At 43.8% G+C, this 16,150-nt stretch overlaps 1 protein-coding gene across 1 annotated transcript in view; it reads left to right on the forward strand.

Annotated features, from left to right (window-relative positions):
* The first annotated feature begins 959 nt into the window (after positions 1 to 959).
* Positions 960 to 16,150, forward strand: part of LOC310786400 (dolichyl-diphosphooligosaccharide--protein glycosyltransferase subunit STT3B-like) — a 118,539-nt gene continuing 103,348 nt past the window's right edge. The window contains exon 1 of the mRNA XM_083647606.1: positions 960 to 1,407. Within this exon, the coding sequence (XP_083503732.1) occupies positions 1,136 to 1,407 (272 nt within the window). The 5' untranslated portion in view covers positions 960 to 1,135. The remainder of the gene's footprint in view (positions 1,408 to 16,150) is intronic.

The following is a 16,150-nucleotide window of genomic DNA, read 5'->3' on the forward strand; positions in this document are numbered from 1 at the left end:
TGTGTCTAATATTATACGTAACCCAATAAATACACAATAGCCTACAAGTTTTCTTTGCAAAATGATAAGTGATACATTGTTTCCCCCCTCTGAATGAATGTATGAATGGGTCTTCTTTCACAAAGTGATAGATCTAATTTGATGTGGAACAAAGTCACTGCACCTAATGTATGTCCAACTTCCATTTCGCTCACAGAATCATATTCAAATATTCTGATGTGGAAATTTGACACAAAAGTAATGGGGAGTGAGAATGAAGCCACAAAATGTTTCAAACCCAGATTGATCATGGAAACTTTGTGTGATGGATGTTGGATGAAGAATGATTGACTCTTTCAACATGAATTGATGGACTCCACTTCTGTATGGATTACGCCATTAGAAATGAATGGATCAATCCAGTTCTGTAACCACTCCTTTGCTCGATGTGAATGAGTAATAATGACTGGCGTCACTAAGCTGGTACTGGCCTGGGCCCCTCCTCGCTCCTGTGTCACAGGCTCTTGATCTGTCAATATTTTCTGTGAAATTCATTTATTTCATTGGCTGATGTGACTCTAGCGCCCCTGTGCTGTTTACCTCCCATACGCTCGTCCCGCTGTCTGTCACTCTCTGCTCGCATGAAGGCTCCTCTCCAACCGTCTCCAACGTAACTTCGCGTCGGAAATACTCTATCTTTGCATTGGTCGGCGTACTCTGTCTGTCAAACGTACTCTGCCACGCAATTGGCTGGTGTCCCTCTTGCCGTACCTGTCTCGCTGTGATAGGCTAATAGCGCTTCCTGCTCCTCGCGAGGCTCCCGCCCCTTCAGCCCCCTTCCAAGGAAGCGAGGAGGAACTGCTCTGCTCTCCAGCCGCATGTGTCACCGCCTCACTACACCAGTATGCCGCTACTAAAACCCGCTGCTATGTGACTTCCTGTCGGGATAACGTTGTTGCTTTTGCGGTCGGCAGAAAGTTAGGAAGCACACAGGATACACGGAGTAGCGAGCAGGGAAGGTGGTGAGAGGGGTTTCGGAAGTGGAGCGTGGCAGCGAAAGGACGAGGAGCGGGGGGGGGCTTTCTTTCCTGTGCTGTGTGTTACCAGATAGGTTAGCTTGCCTTGCTCGTTAGCCACAACGGGACTAACGTAGAATATGGCGGAGCATCACCCGGTTTCCGACAACAAACACAAATCTGCAGTGTCGTCGTACTCGGGGAACGGCCGCAGCAGCAGCGCGGTGGTGGCGGCCGGGGAGCTAGGCACCGGGGCCGGAGAGAGAGGTCTCTCGGGCGGCCTGACGCAGCCGGCCGGCTGGCAGTCGCTGCTGTCGTTCACCGTCTTGTTCCTGGCCTGGCTGGCCGGCTTCAGCGCCAGGCTCTTCGCTGTCATTCGCTTCGAGAGCATCATCCACGAGTTTGACCCTTGGTGAGTTGCTGCTTGTCACCCCCCCCCCGCCCCCCACCACACACGGACACACGCACGCACACACGCACAGGGCTTGGGTGCACCGTGGGGGAAGTTGCTTTTGTCATGGGTCAAGTGAACGGTTTGCAACATTGCATTCACATTATATTAATATAACGTTATATAGGCAGAGCAGTCAGGTATTCCAAAGTCCGTGCATCCGCCACAAACTTCAAAACCTGCAATGACTGGAAGATATTGACTGTGATACATTAGGTTCCCTGACCTGGCACACTGAACTGTTAGGGGGGAACACTGGTCCTTGATGTGTCATAGAGGCCATTTACACCTGGCATTAACATGTGTTTTCTGCCATCAGATTGCAATCAGATTGTGTTTTATCACTTGAAAGTACAGGTGTAAACACCCCCAAAACGCATTGAAGAAGGATTGCAATCTGATCGCCCAAACCACCTCCGGAGGTGGTCAGGGATGCATTGTGTACACATTGAACACAAGTGTAAATGCCATGTGTCCTCTCAATCTGGATACAGCAACTTTATGCGGATTGAGAGGACACCCATTTATGCCATAAGATTGCAATCTGATGGCAGAAAACGCATGTTAATACCAGGTGTAAATTGAATCAGGTTAATGTGGTCAAGTACAATCTGATTGCAATCTGATGACAGAAAACGCATGTTAATGGCAGGTGTAAATGGCCTCATGGATTATCTGGCCATTTTTACTGGATCTTTGCTCTCCCTTATATTGATAGAAAGTATCCTATATAATAGCCTAACATCACATTTGGACTCACCTCACCGTTTCCAATTGACGTCCATGCGTCTAGCCCATTATAACGTGCAGCATTGCACGGGGACAATGAAAGCGAGGACAATGGTGTCACGTCAGGCTGGGTGCTGTGTGGGTGACAGCGGAGTGAACCCGGAAAGAAGCAGCCACGGTTAACCATTAACAGGCTGAAGTCCTCCTGGCTGACACAGATTTCTGCTATCACATATGCACAGATTTGTAGTGTTGCTTTGCAGTAACCAGAAGTGCACGTTTTTCTAACTATTTCATTAAAAGACATGGGTAGCACTGACGTCTGACTGTGATTAGTTCATCATTGCAGGAGCTAAGGTGTAGTGTATTTGCTTTGTCTTTAAGTAGTAGATAGCTGACCCCTGCTCACAATAGGTTATTCTTGCTTAACCCATTGATACCTGATGCAGCATTTGCGTGTATATCCCTCATTTGTGTGCATATCCCTTTAAGACGCGGTTTTGCGGTCTTAAAGGGATACACACACAAATGCTGCATCAGGTATCAATGGGTTAAGACCAGGTTTGTTCTCTTGGCCCGTATAGTCTTGCTCATGAAAAAAAAAATCACCGTATTATTATCCCTAGGGAGTGGGACGTACCATGTGTCTGACCTTGACTTGATAATTCTTTTGTCACTACAATGTTCCTAGTTATAAGTTATAAGTTATAAGTTATAAGTTATATTGTAGGATTGCCATAATAGAGAGCCCCAGGAATGAGTCCAGAAAACATCGGTGCTAACACTTCCGGGTTCTTCACTGTTTTCGCCTATGGGATTTTTGAATGGGTTTTTGGCGCGATGCTTCAAATAAGGTCTCTGGCCAACGCAAGCTTAATCAAATGCGAACAGGGGGCATGTCACGTCATGGGTGATGCACGTGATCCAATCCTTAATCGAATTACAAGTTTTATTACAGTCACTCACGTCGGCACGGCAGCACAGGCTTGAGTCTGTGACAGGGCGCTTGACAGCAAATTCAGCGCACAGATCAGAGAGGGGAAAGGCTGGGTACGGGGGAGAATTAATGGGCAGCGGCCGCTACTCGATAACAGTATCGATAAGGTCGGACCTTATTGATTTTCGGGTTTTGAGAAATTTGGACCCGGGTATCGAGTCCCATCCCTAGTAGAGAGTCAAATGCATGAGTGTGTATGTGGTTTTGCTGCGTTTCATGCGTATCCATAAGCTTTCAGATGATGGACAGAAAACACACGAAATGAACGCAGAGTACGGACAGAAGGCTCTGTCCGTCTCCGTCTTGAACGTCGAGTATAATTGGGCCTTAAGACATTACTGCAGCTGACAGTTGGACAGTTCGGCAAGCAGACTTTCACTGCAAGATAAGGAGCGAGGAGGACACAAAACAGCCAGGAGTCAAGGAGCTTGGCTGTATTTTGACTTAAATTGTTTATGTATGGCCTTCCATTCCATGTGGTTTCCAAAAGCTAACCTTAAGCCCCTTTCAGACTGGTCAAAAATCCCACTAATATCCACAAACTAGTGGCATTTTCTTCAGTCTAAAAGTTTCCAAGCCGGGCCGTTTAGCCGATAGAGCAACCCTGCAGGTGAGGTGGGTTTTAAGTGGCGGCTCTGCTCCAGCTGGCGATATAAATCTTGGCAGTGGTTAGGAATGGGTATCGTTAAGGAATTAATGATACTACTACTCTTATCGATACTGCTTATCGATCCGGTACTTTAACGGTACTCTTAGAAAAAACCCGAAAACAATGGGGCTGGTTGTTGTCGGTTCTTTTCGTTTTTTTAAGGGGAGAAAGAAAAAAAACTTGCAAAATCTTAATAGGTGTGTTTTTATTATTCATTTAAATATCCAGCATTATATAAGAATTTAAATCTACCACTGCCAATACCAACATTCAGCTAGGGAAAGCATAAATAAAGCACAACAGTATCTGTCTGCTGCACTTGCCCCCAAATCACTAAATATCCTCCCCTGCTCTGGAAGTAACATTTCTTTAGGTCAACTGAGAGATGATGCTCTGTTGATTTAGTTCAGACTGGATTTTTGATTAGTAACACACCCAAACAGCTGGATAATGTTTACTACTCTTGTCTTAATCATCCATGTTCACACAGTCCTACCTGATGACAAGGTGGGTCCGTGTATCATGGGTAACCTCAACCGGGTCATTATTGACAGATGATGAAGTCGTGTGAGCTAGCTTGTCGAAAACTGTGCATTTCTCCGTTTGTACCTATTTGATGTGTTGAAGTGTTTAGACAAATTGCTTGTGTTTCCACCGTTGCTAGTGAATGATTTATCGCACTTATGACAACATGAATTGTCAGCATGAACTTGAGTGAAGTACAACTAGGGCTGGGCGATATGGCCTCTAAAGAATATCGCGATATTTTTTGGCTATATCGCGATACACGATATATATCTCAATATTTTTGAAATCTCTCATAAATGCTCGATTTAACCCTTCAGGGTTCATACACATTTTGACCAATGGATTGCCATGACTTTTCCATGACTTTAAACCAAATTTCCGTGACCAAACATTTTGTAAAGTCTCGTGTATACATGAAAAAGTCAGTGAGTAAAAATATTCTATGTACCGGTAATGTAATTATAAATGTAAACGATTTAGTTAATCTAATTAATTTTATGTAAAACTAAAACATCATAATATCAAATACATGCTTCTCTTTTGTAAAATAGGGTGAACACTGGACACAAATAATGTTTGTTTCAATGTTAATGCATTCACACATACAAACACCCCCACTCTGTCTCACACATAGGACACACGCACACACACAGCCTCTGCCCCTGTGCTGAGTGTTACACAGCCTCTGCCCCTGTGCTGAGTGTTTCTGTCCCTCTCTCACACACACACACACACACACACACACACACACACACACACACACACACACACACACACACACACACACAGTCACACACAAAGTTTGTGCATAATTTTCCACTGCCAGGTTGGAGGAGTCTTTTGTCATTATCTAATGTTACTTCTCTTCAGTGCAATACGTTTTGATAACGACCTGCTGTAGAGCGACGTTCGCTCCGTCAACTTAAGTTAAAGGAGAAAGATAGCTGGTGTTAGCTAATTAGCCATGTTACTTGCCTTGGTAGCTAACGTTAGCCTAGAGAGAGTATTTATCTGACGTTATTCTTAACTACTCCTCAAACCTGCCCGTGGAAATGCACGGGTGGTCGCTTAGCTCTAGAGACACACGCTACAGGCAAGAGTCATCGAACCAAGAGTATCCCTCCAACAGAGCACCGAGTGAGTCAAATCCACCAGTGTCAAGTGACTGCAGGTTAGCAAGCAACACCCAGGAAGTTAGGCATAGCAGCGGCAAGCTAAAACAGGAAGTTGGGTTGTTCTGTTCTTGTAGGCGTGAAGGCTTTGCTTAGTCGAGAGTCCACCAGTGTTTCTTTTATGCCGCTGTCTGAAAATATAATATCTAATGAAAGTCATTGATTTATTAATGCATTAATTCATTGTACTATCACTCGCCCTTGCTACCTTGTAAGCCCTAGTAGTGTGTGTGTTGTGAGTGTGTAGTATATGTGTCAATGTGTGTGCTCCTGCAAGTATGGAGTGGAAGTAGCACCTTTGGCTGACTGGTAAATGTACAGTACAGGAAACTAGATTTTGAATCTAGTCTGCTACACTTGGCTATGTGCAGACATTCAAACACATTTAATCTGAAATGTACTGAAGTAGTCGCACATTTTTCAGACGTCACACTAAAGAAACTCCAAGAGGTTGTCAAGCATTCAGGAAGATGACAGCCAGTGAGCCTTTAGAACAGGGCCTTACAGCTTTTTCTGGTTACCGTTTGACATCTCCCTCTTCTGCAAACCCACGACCTCACCGCAAGGTTGCTGCCGTAGCTTATCTTTAAAGAGGATCGCAGGAGAGCTAACAGTTGTAGCACCCGTTCGCTACCCTGTTTGTTCTAGGGCTGGCACGGATCACGGATAATCCGTGACCCGTACGGATCAGCCCCCACGGTTCGGAACGCGGTTCGTAACGTCAATGGTCCGCGGACCCCCCCCCCCCTCCCCTTCATTTCATTTAACGTTTAACGTTAGTGTATGAGAACGCCTGCAGCGCAGCCAGACACAGCCAGGCATCATCATGGCAAGCACAAGTGAGCTTCCTCATCCCGCCGCTGTAAAGTATCTCTGAAGGCTGTGGCTAGTGGCTACTAAAGACAGCGTCACACACCTTATTTCAACACCTCGGAAAAAGCACAGGAATGCGATCAGCGTGTTGCGCGCTGCACAAGATAACGAGAGCCACAACACACACACACACACACACACACACACACACACACACACACACACACACACACACACACACACACACACACGTTTCACAAACACAATTATCACCGGACGGTGAAATGTTGCCTTAGGGCACATAACAACAAAACAACACGTGGGGCCACTGAGTAGCTTAACGTAGCATCAACGTTATATTTCCAGACTGACCTGGTCTGGTTTGTAGGTCTGTACCCGTGTCATGTGACTGGTGCAAGCAACAGCCACGAAGTTAGGCATAGCAGTGCCACCTAAAACAGGAAGTTGGGTTTTCTGCCTTCAGAGTAAAAGCATACATTGTGTCACTTATGAGAAAAAAATATTTTTTGAGCTGTGCAGGGCAACAAATGGTTAGAGAATTATAATAGTATTAAAAAAATCTAATCGAAAATCTAATTTTGAGAGAAAAAATCTGATATATATTTTTTTGCTGATCCGAAAAATCCGTGATCCGTGGCTCAAAATCCGTCACGCGATCCGATCCGTGGGTTTTCTGATCCGTGCCAGCCCTAGTTTGTTCTCTTTCTATCACGCTCCCTCACGCTTCCTCTCTCTGATGTGTCCTTTTGATGTGGCTAATTAATATTCCCTCTTTTCCTTTAGAAGCGCTGGATGGAGCTATTAGATCTGGCAGCAAAGAGTCGGGGACAAGCAGGAGGCAGTCTGCCCGTTGATAGTTAGCCTGTGCTTTTAGTTTGTGCTGTGTTAATCATGCAGCGAACAGCATCAGAAAAACAGCTCCATTAGTGCTTATAGATAGATACTTTATTGATCATTTGCAGGAAATTGATGTGTCACATGATGCAGCCACATTCAACAGTCAGGACAACAATAGGAGACAAAAACTGACACTGAAACATGTAGCTAGGCATCAGGGATTCCGTTAGCCGGCAATTGCCGGCTTTTAGCCGGTATTTGTTGCTGTGGGCCAGCAAATTAAAAGGTCACTGGTTCAAGTGGCCGGCTGAAAATATGCCAGATAAATAAATTCCTTATATAGCCTAATATTGTGTGACCTATAGCCTATGTGATGTTGCCAATAAGCTACGTCTTAAATAGAGACTTGCATCATATTTTTTCCGCCCCCTGTTATGTTGAGTGTTTGGTGAAAAAGTATTAAGTAGTAGTATCTAAACTAAAACGTATATTACAAAAAAGTAATAAAATAAATAAATAAAATAATAAAAATACACACCAACTAAAGGTTACCCCGCACAACCATGCTACCCATATGACTAAATATATATGTATATACTGTATACACACACACGCACACACACACACACACACACACACACACACACACACACACACACACACACACACACACACACACACACAGATACATATGTACTGTATATACACTAGGGATGGGCGCGGGTACTCGGGTACTCGAGCACTTGTTCATAACGTCAGTACTCGAGTTATGTTTCTGCTGTTCGGGTACTCGCCCCACTCCCCACCCCTTTAAAAATGGTCTAGAAGATCTACGCACGCATCGTCATGTGGATCTGGCAGCATGAACTGCACGGGCGTCAAGTCATCCGGAATGTACAAGTACGTCATCCGCTTTGTTGCTTTCAAAATAAAACGCGTATTGTAACGTAACCTTATTTATTTTGAGTAATGCGTTACAGCCACAGTTTCACGCCATAACATCACAGCGAGTATTTTGATACAAGGTTTGCTGCTTCATTCGTTGAAATACCTTTTCTCCTCCAACGTGCATCAATAAGCCATTTACTTTTGTTTAAGTAACATTATTTTGAAAGTTTTAACCAGAAGTTTTCCAGCTCATCCCGGATAATGGTGGCTGGAGATATTCTCCCGAATGAGACGCACGCTTCTTCATAGCGCACGCCCGATAAAACCCATTCAAAACTGTGCACTAGTTTACTGACTACACTGTCGTTTCCCATAACGTTAGTCACAAGAAATGTGGAGAAAGAATCACTTTTTGGGAGACAATCGCTTCATGGTGATCACTATTCAGCTGCAGCTGTAACATTAATCACACTGGTCAGTTTTCACTTTTTGGCAGAACACCGGACCTTGTAATCCGTGGATTTACGTTAGTGTAACAGTGATCATAAAGTAGAATGGATGATACTGGACAATGGACATGTATTGGAAATGCCTTCGCTTGTTTCACAACTTGTCTGCTCCAAAGCGCTAATGCCATCCATCCAACCATCGGAGATACTGTCTGAGGTAGGCTTTAGATGTTAGCTTAGCGTCACCTAATATCACAGTCAGTCCCTCTCCTGACAAAAAATGCTCCAGGTAGCGCTTTTTCCATGCAAAAATGCAAACTTTATGTTTGAACAGCCCCATCATACACAGCAGATTACCCCTGCTCAGTCATTACCATAGTAATCACACAGACCCCCCCCCCCCCCGCCCGCACGAGTACTCGAGCACTCGTTCACTCGTTCATAATAGAAGGAGAGTACTCGAGTATTTAAATTGCTTAAAATGCCCATCCCTAATATACACACATATATACATACATACATATACACACATACATACAAAGATATAGATATATATATATATTATATATGTGTATATACTGTATATATATATACATACATATACACAGCATATGGTATATTTACTGTGCAAATTAAAAAGCCTAATGCCAGGTAATAGGAAGGACTTCCTGTAACGTTCAGTCCTGCACCTGACCTGGGTGAGATCAGCCTACGACTGAAGGTGCTCAGCCGAACCACCTCCAGGCATGGAGTGGGTGAGCAGGATTGCTCATTATGGAGTGAAGTTTTGAGAGCATTCTCCGCTCTGCCACCTGCTGGATTTTGTCCAGTTCAGTCCCAGAGGTGGAGCTCGCCTAACGCATGAGTTTAGTTATTCTGTTCTTGTCTGCTGTGCTGATCTCTGTCTGATCTCTTATTTCTCTGTCTCATGTCTCTAGCTGGTGAGCTGGACCTCCCTCAGAGCCAGGTCCGGCACAGAGACGGGACCTTATTATTTTTTGATTTTTCAGATCCCTCATTGCACTCAGATTTGAGTGCAATTTTTGGTTGTTGGTGTCCAGTCCACTTATGATGGATGACATGGCTGATATCCACACAGACAAGTGCCACATTCAAAAAGGGGTACTTAAATCAGACAGAAGCCAACCTTCTCATAAGTTGGGTTTCCATTAGGGATGGGTATTTCTAGCAAAAACACTAGTCGAAATTCGCTGCGCCAGCTAGAGCTTTGCAGCTCGTGCACGTATGCTCGAGAGGTGCTGCGGGCCATTGTGCAGCTGCTCGGCCAGCAGAGAGTGCTTCCAAGTCAGACTGATAACATAAACATCATTTGAGCTTATCCAGGTAAGATATTAACTCATTGAGTGCCAAGGACGAGTATGTTCGTCAATTCAGATACTAACGTAGAGTGCCAAGGACGAGTATGTTCGTCAATTCAGATACTAACGTAGAGTGCCAAGGACGAGTATGTTCGTCAATTCGTTTTTTGACGGTGGGACGTGGATCAAAGCCTCAGGCATCTCCTGTACAAATATTGTAGCTATTGAAGGTGTATAACCTATTTTACGGACTCATTAGGTGGCGACAGTGCTCTCCAGATTAGAGAAAGGTCCGGAAAACAGCAGGAAAAAGCCCCGTGATGAAAGAGAAACCGCTCATGCTGCAGCCAGAGCCATATAGATTGCTCTGTCTGGAGCTGACGTTGGCTGCGAACAGCAGTCAATCCGCGCCCACAACTGAGCCCCTCTGCCTCTGTCTGTCTGTCTGCATAGTTTCTCCACACGATTAGCCGCCAGAAAGGCAGCACCCGACGCCGAAGGGCAAAACCTTTCCCTGCAGTCCGGTTTGGCATTTCCGTGTCGCGCTGGGAGCCGGCGCACAAAAACGGAGCGCTCCGAAAATAGACTGGGTGCGTGTTAGGCTGTGTGTTAGTGTGGGGAGGAGTTTGCAGCTGAGGGGGGGGGGGGGGGGGGGGGGGGCACGCAGGGCACCACACAACTACACCACGTCACTACATCAGAAAATATTAGCTTCAGACTCAGTGAATGTGCTTGAAATGCTTCATTTCACAAAAGGCGGAATATCTCAGCTTCTAATTTGAAACGTGTCTTTTTGCTCAAAACAACCTATCTTCTCCGGCTCATAACTAATGAACGGAAAATGGTATCAATAAACTTTTTTTTGCAGATGATAGAAGAGAGTCTCCTCGTTCTTTGTGCGTGTTCAGTGTTTACATAGTAATATCACACAATATTCTGTGGGCCTCGAGAAATCACTGAAAACGCTCTGAATCTCTGGCACTGGGAGCGTCCGTTCTCCAAAAGTGGCTGGCACTCAATGAGTTAATAATGTAATGACATCCAGCAGGAAACTTGACTATAACTTGACCCTCGCACGTGTGTATGTGTTGCTCACTAAATGTTATAGCATCAGTGATGTCACAATGCCTCCTTGTGTGTGTGCCCCATTATGATATCACTGACATCGTCTGTGTGTGACATCACTGATCAGTCTTGTCACAATGCCTCCTTGTGAGTGTGCGCCTTTATGACATCACTTTTGACATCATCACTGATGACCTCATCACTGATGACATCACATCATTAGCTAATAGCCTAATTAAAAAATCCTGATCGCACGTAAAACGGCATAGCTGTGGCCGAACACAGAACTTGAAACAAACAAACAAAGTCCACATACTCAATTTCATATATAGATAACATTAGATGTGTTTTATAGAGCTTTGTCACTGCCTGCCTCCAAGACGACGCATGTATCGGGTCTAGCAGCAGATCAGCAGAGGCAGACAGCCTCAAACACGAGGTGATTGACAGCTCTATCATTTGCATGATAGCAGTGGATGGAAACGCGCATTATTTCGCATTTTCTTTTGCCGATTTTCTGGAAATTCAGTTAAAATGTGCGATACATTTGGATGGAAACCCAACTATAGTTGAGTGACACCGAAGGAGCTTTTCTTGAGTCTGGTTATTACAGGTTCCTTAGGCTGTCAATGTATGGCTATTGCTAGTTGAGTTTTTAACTTATCTGCACTAGTTGGATTTAAAATTAGAGTCCACGATTCACAAATGAACCGGACTTTGCACCCATAATTATTTTACAGCGGTGCATTCAAAAATAAGGTGGATAGCCTGGTGTTTTTTGAGGATAGAGTTGATGATGTGTGTGTCTGTGTTGATGGCGCCTGGCCTGCAGAATGGGTTATCAGTCGTGCTACATTACAAGTCATTGAGAGTGAGGGAGGGCTTTTGTGTTCTGTAATATACAAGCATTAGACCTGGGCTGTTCTGTTGTTGGACGTGTGTCTGAAAGGATCTAGTTTCCCTCCTGTATGCTGGAGAGAAAAAAGGTGCTTTGAAGGTTTAAAAGGAGAAGGGAGGCTGGCATGGGAGGAGAAATGAAATGTGTCTGCTTGAAACAGAATAGGGAAGCAGATCCCAGATTTAGCCAAATTGGCTTCATTTACACTGACAGGGTTTTTCCTGCCTCAAAATGAGGTGGAGGTGGTACTAGAGCCTGACTGATATGGGATTTTTGCGACTAATACCTACCGATTTTAGTGTGTTGGAAATTATGAAAATAGACGTTCTCCTTATTATGGTAATCCTCAACAGCTCTGAAAACATGAGATGTACCCATGTTGTAGGGGTGGGGGAAAAAAAAATCGATTCTTGGATGCATCGAGATGCGGACGTGGACGATTATGAATCGATTCACAAATGTCAATAATCGATTTTTTTTAACGTTGTACCGTGATGTTGACGGAACGAAAAGGCAGAACTAAACTGTGATTGCGAGGCAGCGCCCGGACAGTTTACGTCAGGGCTATTCAACTAAATTGTTCAGGGGGCCACATTGTCAGAAACCTAAGGGGCCGGACCGTTCCCCGAGCCATTATATGTACACTTGACACAACCCGCCACCACATTTTCGCAGCCGTGCTGGAACTATTATTAAGTATGGGGTGCTGTAAGGAATGGAATCTCGGGCAGCGTCGAAGAAAATTTGATGTTTTTTGGACTTTTATCCATATTTAGAAGAATATTTAATTTTAAATTAACATTAGGATTATACTGTTGTGATGTCATTATTCAGTATCTTCTCCTTTTCTCACTCACTCAACTTATTATTATTATTATGGAAAACCAGATTATGATGAAAATCAAACACTGTAATGTAACAAACAAGGAAAAATAAAATAAAAAAGCTTCTCCCGGGCCAGTCATAGATCTTTGTCCCCCACCCCAATTTTTTTTTTTTTTTTTTTTTTTTTTTTTAACTCTGGCGGGCCGGATCAAAATTCAAACGGGCCGTATCCGGCCCGCGGGCCGCCGGTTGAATAGACCTGGTTTACGTCATGGCGCACGGCACCGGCCGAAAGCAAAAAAAACGCATGTGAACATGGCAGAACATGAAATCAATTGGATATTACATTTACTAAAGTGAATGTATTCTAATAGCCTAGTCAATAGTCAATCACCTGCAGACTTTTCAAACAGATTTGATTGCATGATGATGTTTTCTTTGTTGTGTTTGTGAGGGCCAGATTTTTAGTATTCAATATTTCCTTAGATTTTTTTTTACCCCTAAAATAACATTTTACATCAGTAATGGAGCTACAACACTGATCAGATCCAACTGTATATAGGCTATCTATAAATCTATCTATATATAGATGATATATTTATAAGATATCAAATTAGATCATATAATACAATTAAGAGAATATTGACATTCCGGTGGTCACTTGCGTCATCTTTCAGACTCTGTTGTGTAGGGGTGTCACAATATATCGTCCCACGAAATTTCGCGATAGTAAAACGTCACGATATGTATCGTTGAGATGAAATCTCATATCGTGAATTTTTTTTTTTTTTTTTTTCAAAAGTAGACAAAGAAACGTCTTTGTTTGTTGAAGTTCAATGTGTGGAAAGTAGTTCAGTTGAACAAGTCTCTGAAGAGACACATGAGAAGTTATACAGGAGAGAAACCATTCAATTGAGTTTCTGGCAAAACTGTTTACTGAAAAACTGAAGATGCATAAAAAATAGACTAAGAAAAGTCTTGTTGTTTGAGTTTGAAGAAAAACTGAAGATGCATAATGAGAATTTATACTGCTGAGAAACCTTTTAGTTCAAAGTAAATCTAAGTGACGGTGTAACTCATTCTATTTCAAGATAAGCCTTATCTCCAATCTCATGTTTTTTCTAGTTGTTATTGTAATAACAATTTCCCACAACAGCATGTTTTGTATTTGTGCATTTCAAATAAAATACTACTTTTCCAGTCATATATTGTCATTATTCAAGTTTAAAAAAATATTGTTAAAATCGTATCGTATCGTATCGTTATCGTGAACCCAGTATCGTGATACGTATCGTATCGTGAACTGAGTGTATCGTGACACCCCTACTGTTGTGTGATTCAACAGCGCAATATTCAGCCTTGTATCATGAAACAATTTTTCTTCCAAATATACTATTGGTATTTTAAATATTTTAGCTCTCGCAATAGTGACAGTATAGGAGTGTAAACACGCAACGTCAAATGTAATCGCCTGATGACGCTTCGTCATCATTAGGAGACGGTAAAAAACAACAAAACAAAACAAAACAATAGCAGCCCCGAACGTCCAGGACCTTATTTATACTCCGGTAGGGCTGGCACGGATCACGGATAATCCGTGACCCGTACGGATCAGCCCCCACGGTTCGGAACACGGTTCGGAACATCCATGGTCCGCGGACCCCCCCCCCCCCCCCCCTTTCGTTTCATTTAACGTTTAACATTAGTGTATGAGAACACCTGCAGTGCAGCCAGACACAGACAGGCATCATCATGGCAAGCACAAGTGAGCTTCCTCAACCCTTCTCCCCGCTGAAAAAGCACAGGAATGCGAGCAGCATGTTGCGGGCTGCACAAGATAACGAGAGCCACAACACACACACACGCGCACACTTTTCACGAACACATTATCACCGGACGGTGAAATGTTGCCTTTAGGACACATAAGAACAAAACAACACATGGGGCCACCGAGTAGCTTTCCAGACTCACCCGGTCTGTACCACCCATGTCTAGTGACTGCAGTTAGCAAGTAACAGCCAGGAAGTTATGCATAGCAGCGCCACGCTGAAACAGGAAGTTGGGTTGTTCTGCCTTCAGTAGGGATGCACCGATCGATCGGCACGTGACCGGAAATGGCCGATTTTCACGTGATCGGCCTCGATCGGTGATCTGTTCCGGTCACTCTAAATAGCCGATTCTGTGAGCCGATTTTCACTTGACGTGCGCGCACCCCAAAGCACCGAGACAGGCACCCAGCCACCACACCACACACGCCAGCATACCTTCCTCGTTGTGGATTTTTTTCACCGTCAGTGAAGTAGACAAAGCTCGCAGTTTGTCACACATGCAAGTCGAAAATAAGCCGTGGAGACAGAGATGCGGCCGAGTCCCGCTCGGCTGGAGTCCAGTCAGAGCGGCTCGCTTCACCTCACTGGCCCCTCTCTCTCTGCTCTCCCTCCCCGGGAAGCGGTGCTCCAGCAACCCGCCACCGCGCACAGCCGGCTTGGCGAGGTGAACGCGAGCATTGTGTCCAGTATGATAACCATTCCCCGACCTGCTTTTCCATTCCACATCAGCGCTGCTGCCTCAGCCTGTCAAGTCATGTTGTAACGTGACGTGGATACAGGAGAGACTATTTGTTTCGTATTGCAAATAGAACGACATGAGAACGACGGACATAATAATAAAAATGCATCGGACTCACAAGTGTGCAACGTTTTCTGTGCGTGACGATATTTTTTCGGATGGCAGATAAAAATACGCATACCAAACTTCGGACTGTGTGTAAACTCCGCCTGATATTCAGACTGAAGATCGTTACTGTAACTCATAAACTCATTTCCCCTCTACTCAAGAGGACTGGTCTGGAGCCAGTCTATAAACTCCTTGTCCATGGATCATTTTGATGTTCTGTTGCACCTGTTTTCTTTTGGAAAAGTAAATGCATGATAGCTGTGGGATATAGGCTATTGGATTTAATTAAATTTTTGTATTCATTGTATTTGCACAAAAAAGCTCTGTCCAGTAGCCTAACCTGGAACACTTTTATTTTGAGTGTTTGAGTGAGAAGGTCCTACTTCATGCAAATGATAAGAATTGTTTATTTGTTTATTTGGATCCCCATTAGATGTAAGAATTGTTCTATGAATCTTAATTTTTAAACAAAGTTACAAAAACGTTTGTGTAAGCTGTCAATTGTTGTTTTTAGAAAAAAAAATCGGAATCGGCAAAAATCGGTATCGGCAAGTCAGACTATTCAAAAATCGGAAATCGGAATCGGCCAAGAAAATGGCAATCGGTGCATCCCTAGCCTTCAGAGTAAAAGCATAAATTGTGTCACTTATGAGATTTTTTTTTTTTGAGCTGTGCAGGGCAACAAATGGTTAGAGAAGTATAATAGTATTTAAAAATCAAATCTAAAATCTAAGTTTGAGAGAAAAAATCTGAGATTTTTTTTTTTGCTGATCCGAAAAATCCATGATCCGTGGCTCAAAATCCGTCACGCGATCCGATCCGTGGGTTTTCTGATCCG

Source organism: Poromitra crassiceps (genome assembly GCF_964638095.1).
Source record: "Poromitra crassiceps genome assembly, chromosome: 1".
NCBI classification, from domain to species: Eukaryota; Metazoa; Chordata; class Actinopteri; order Beryciformes; family Melamphaidae; genus Poromitra; species Poromitra crassiceps.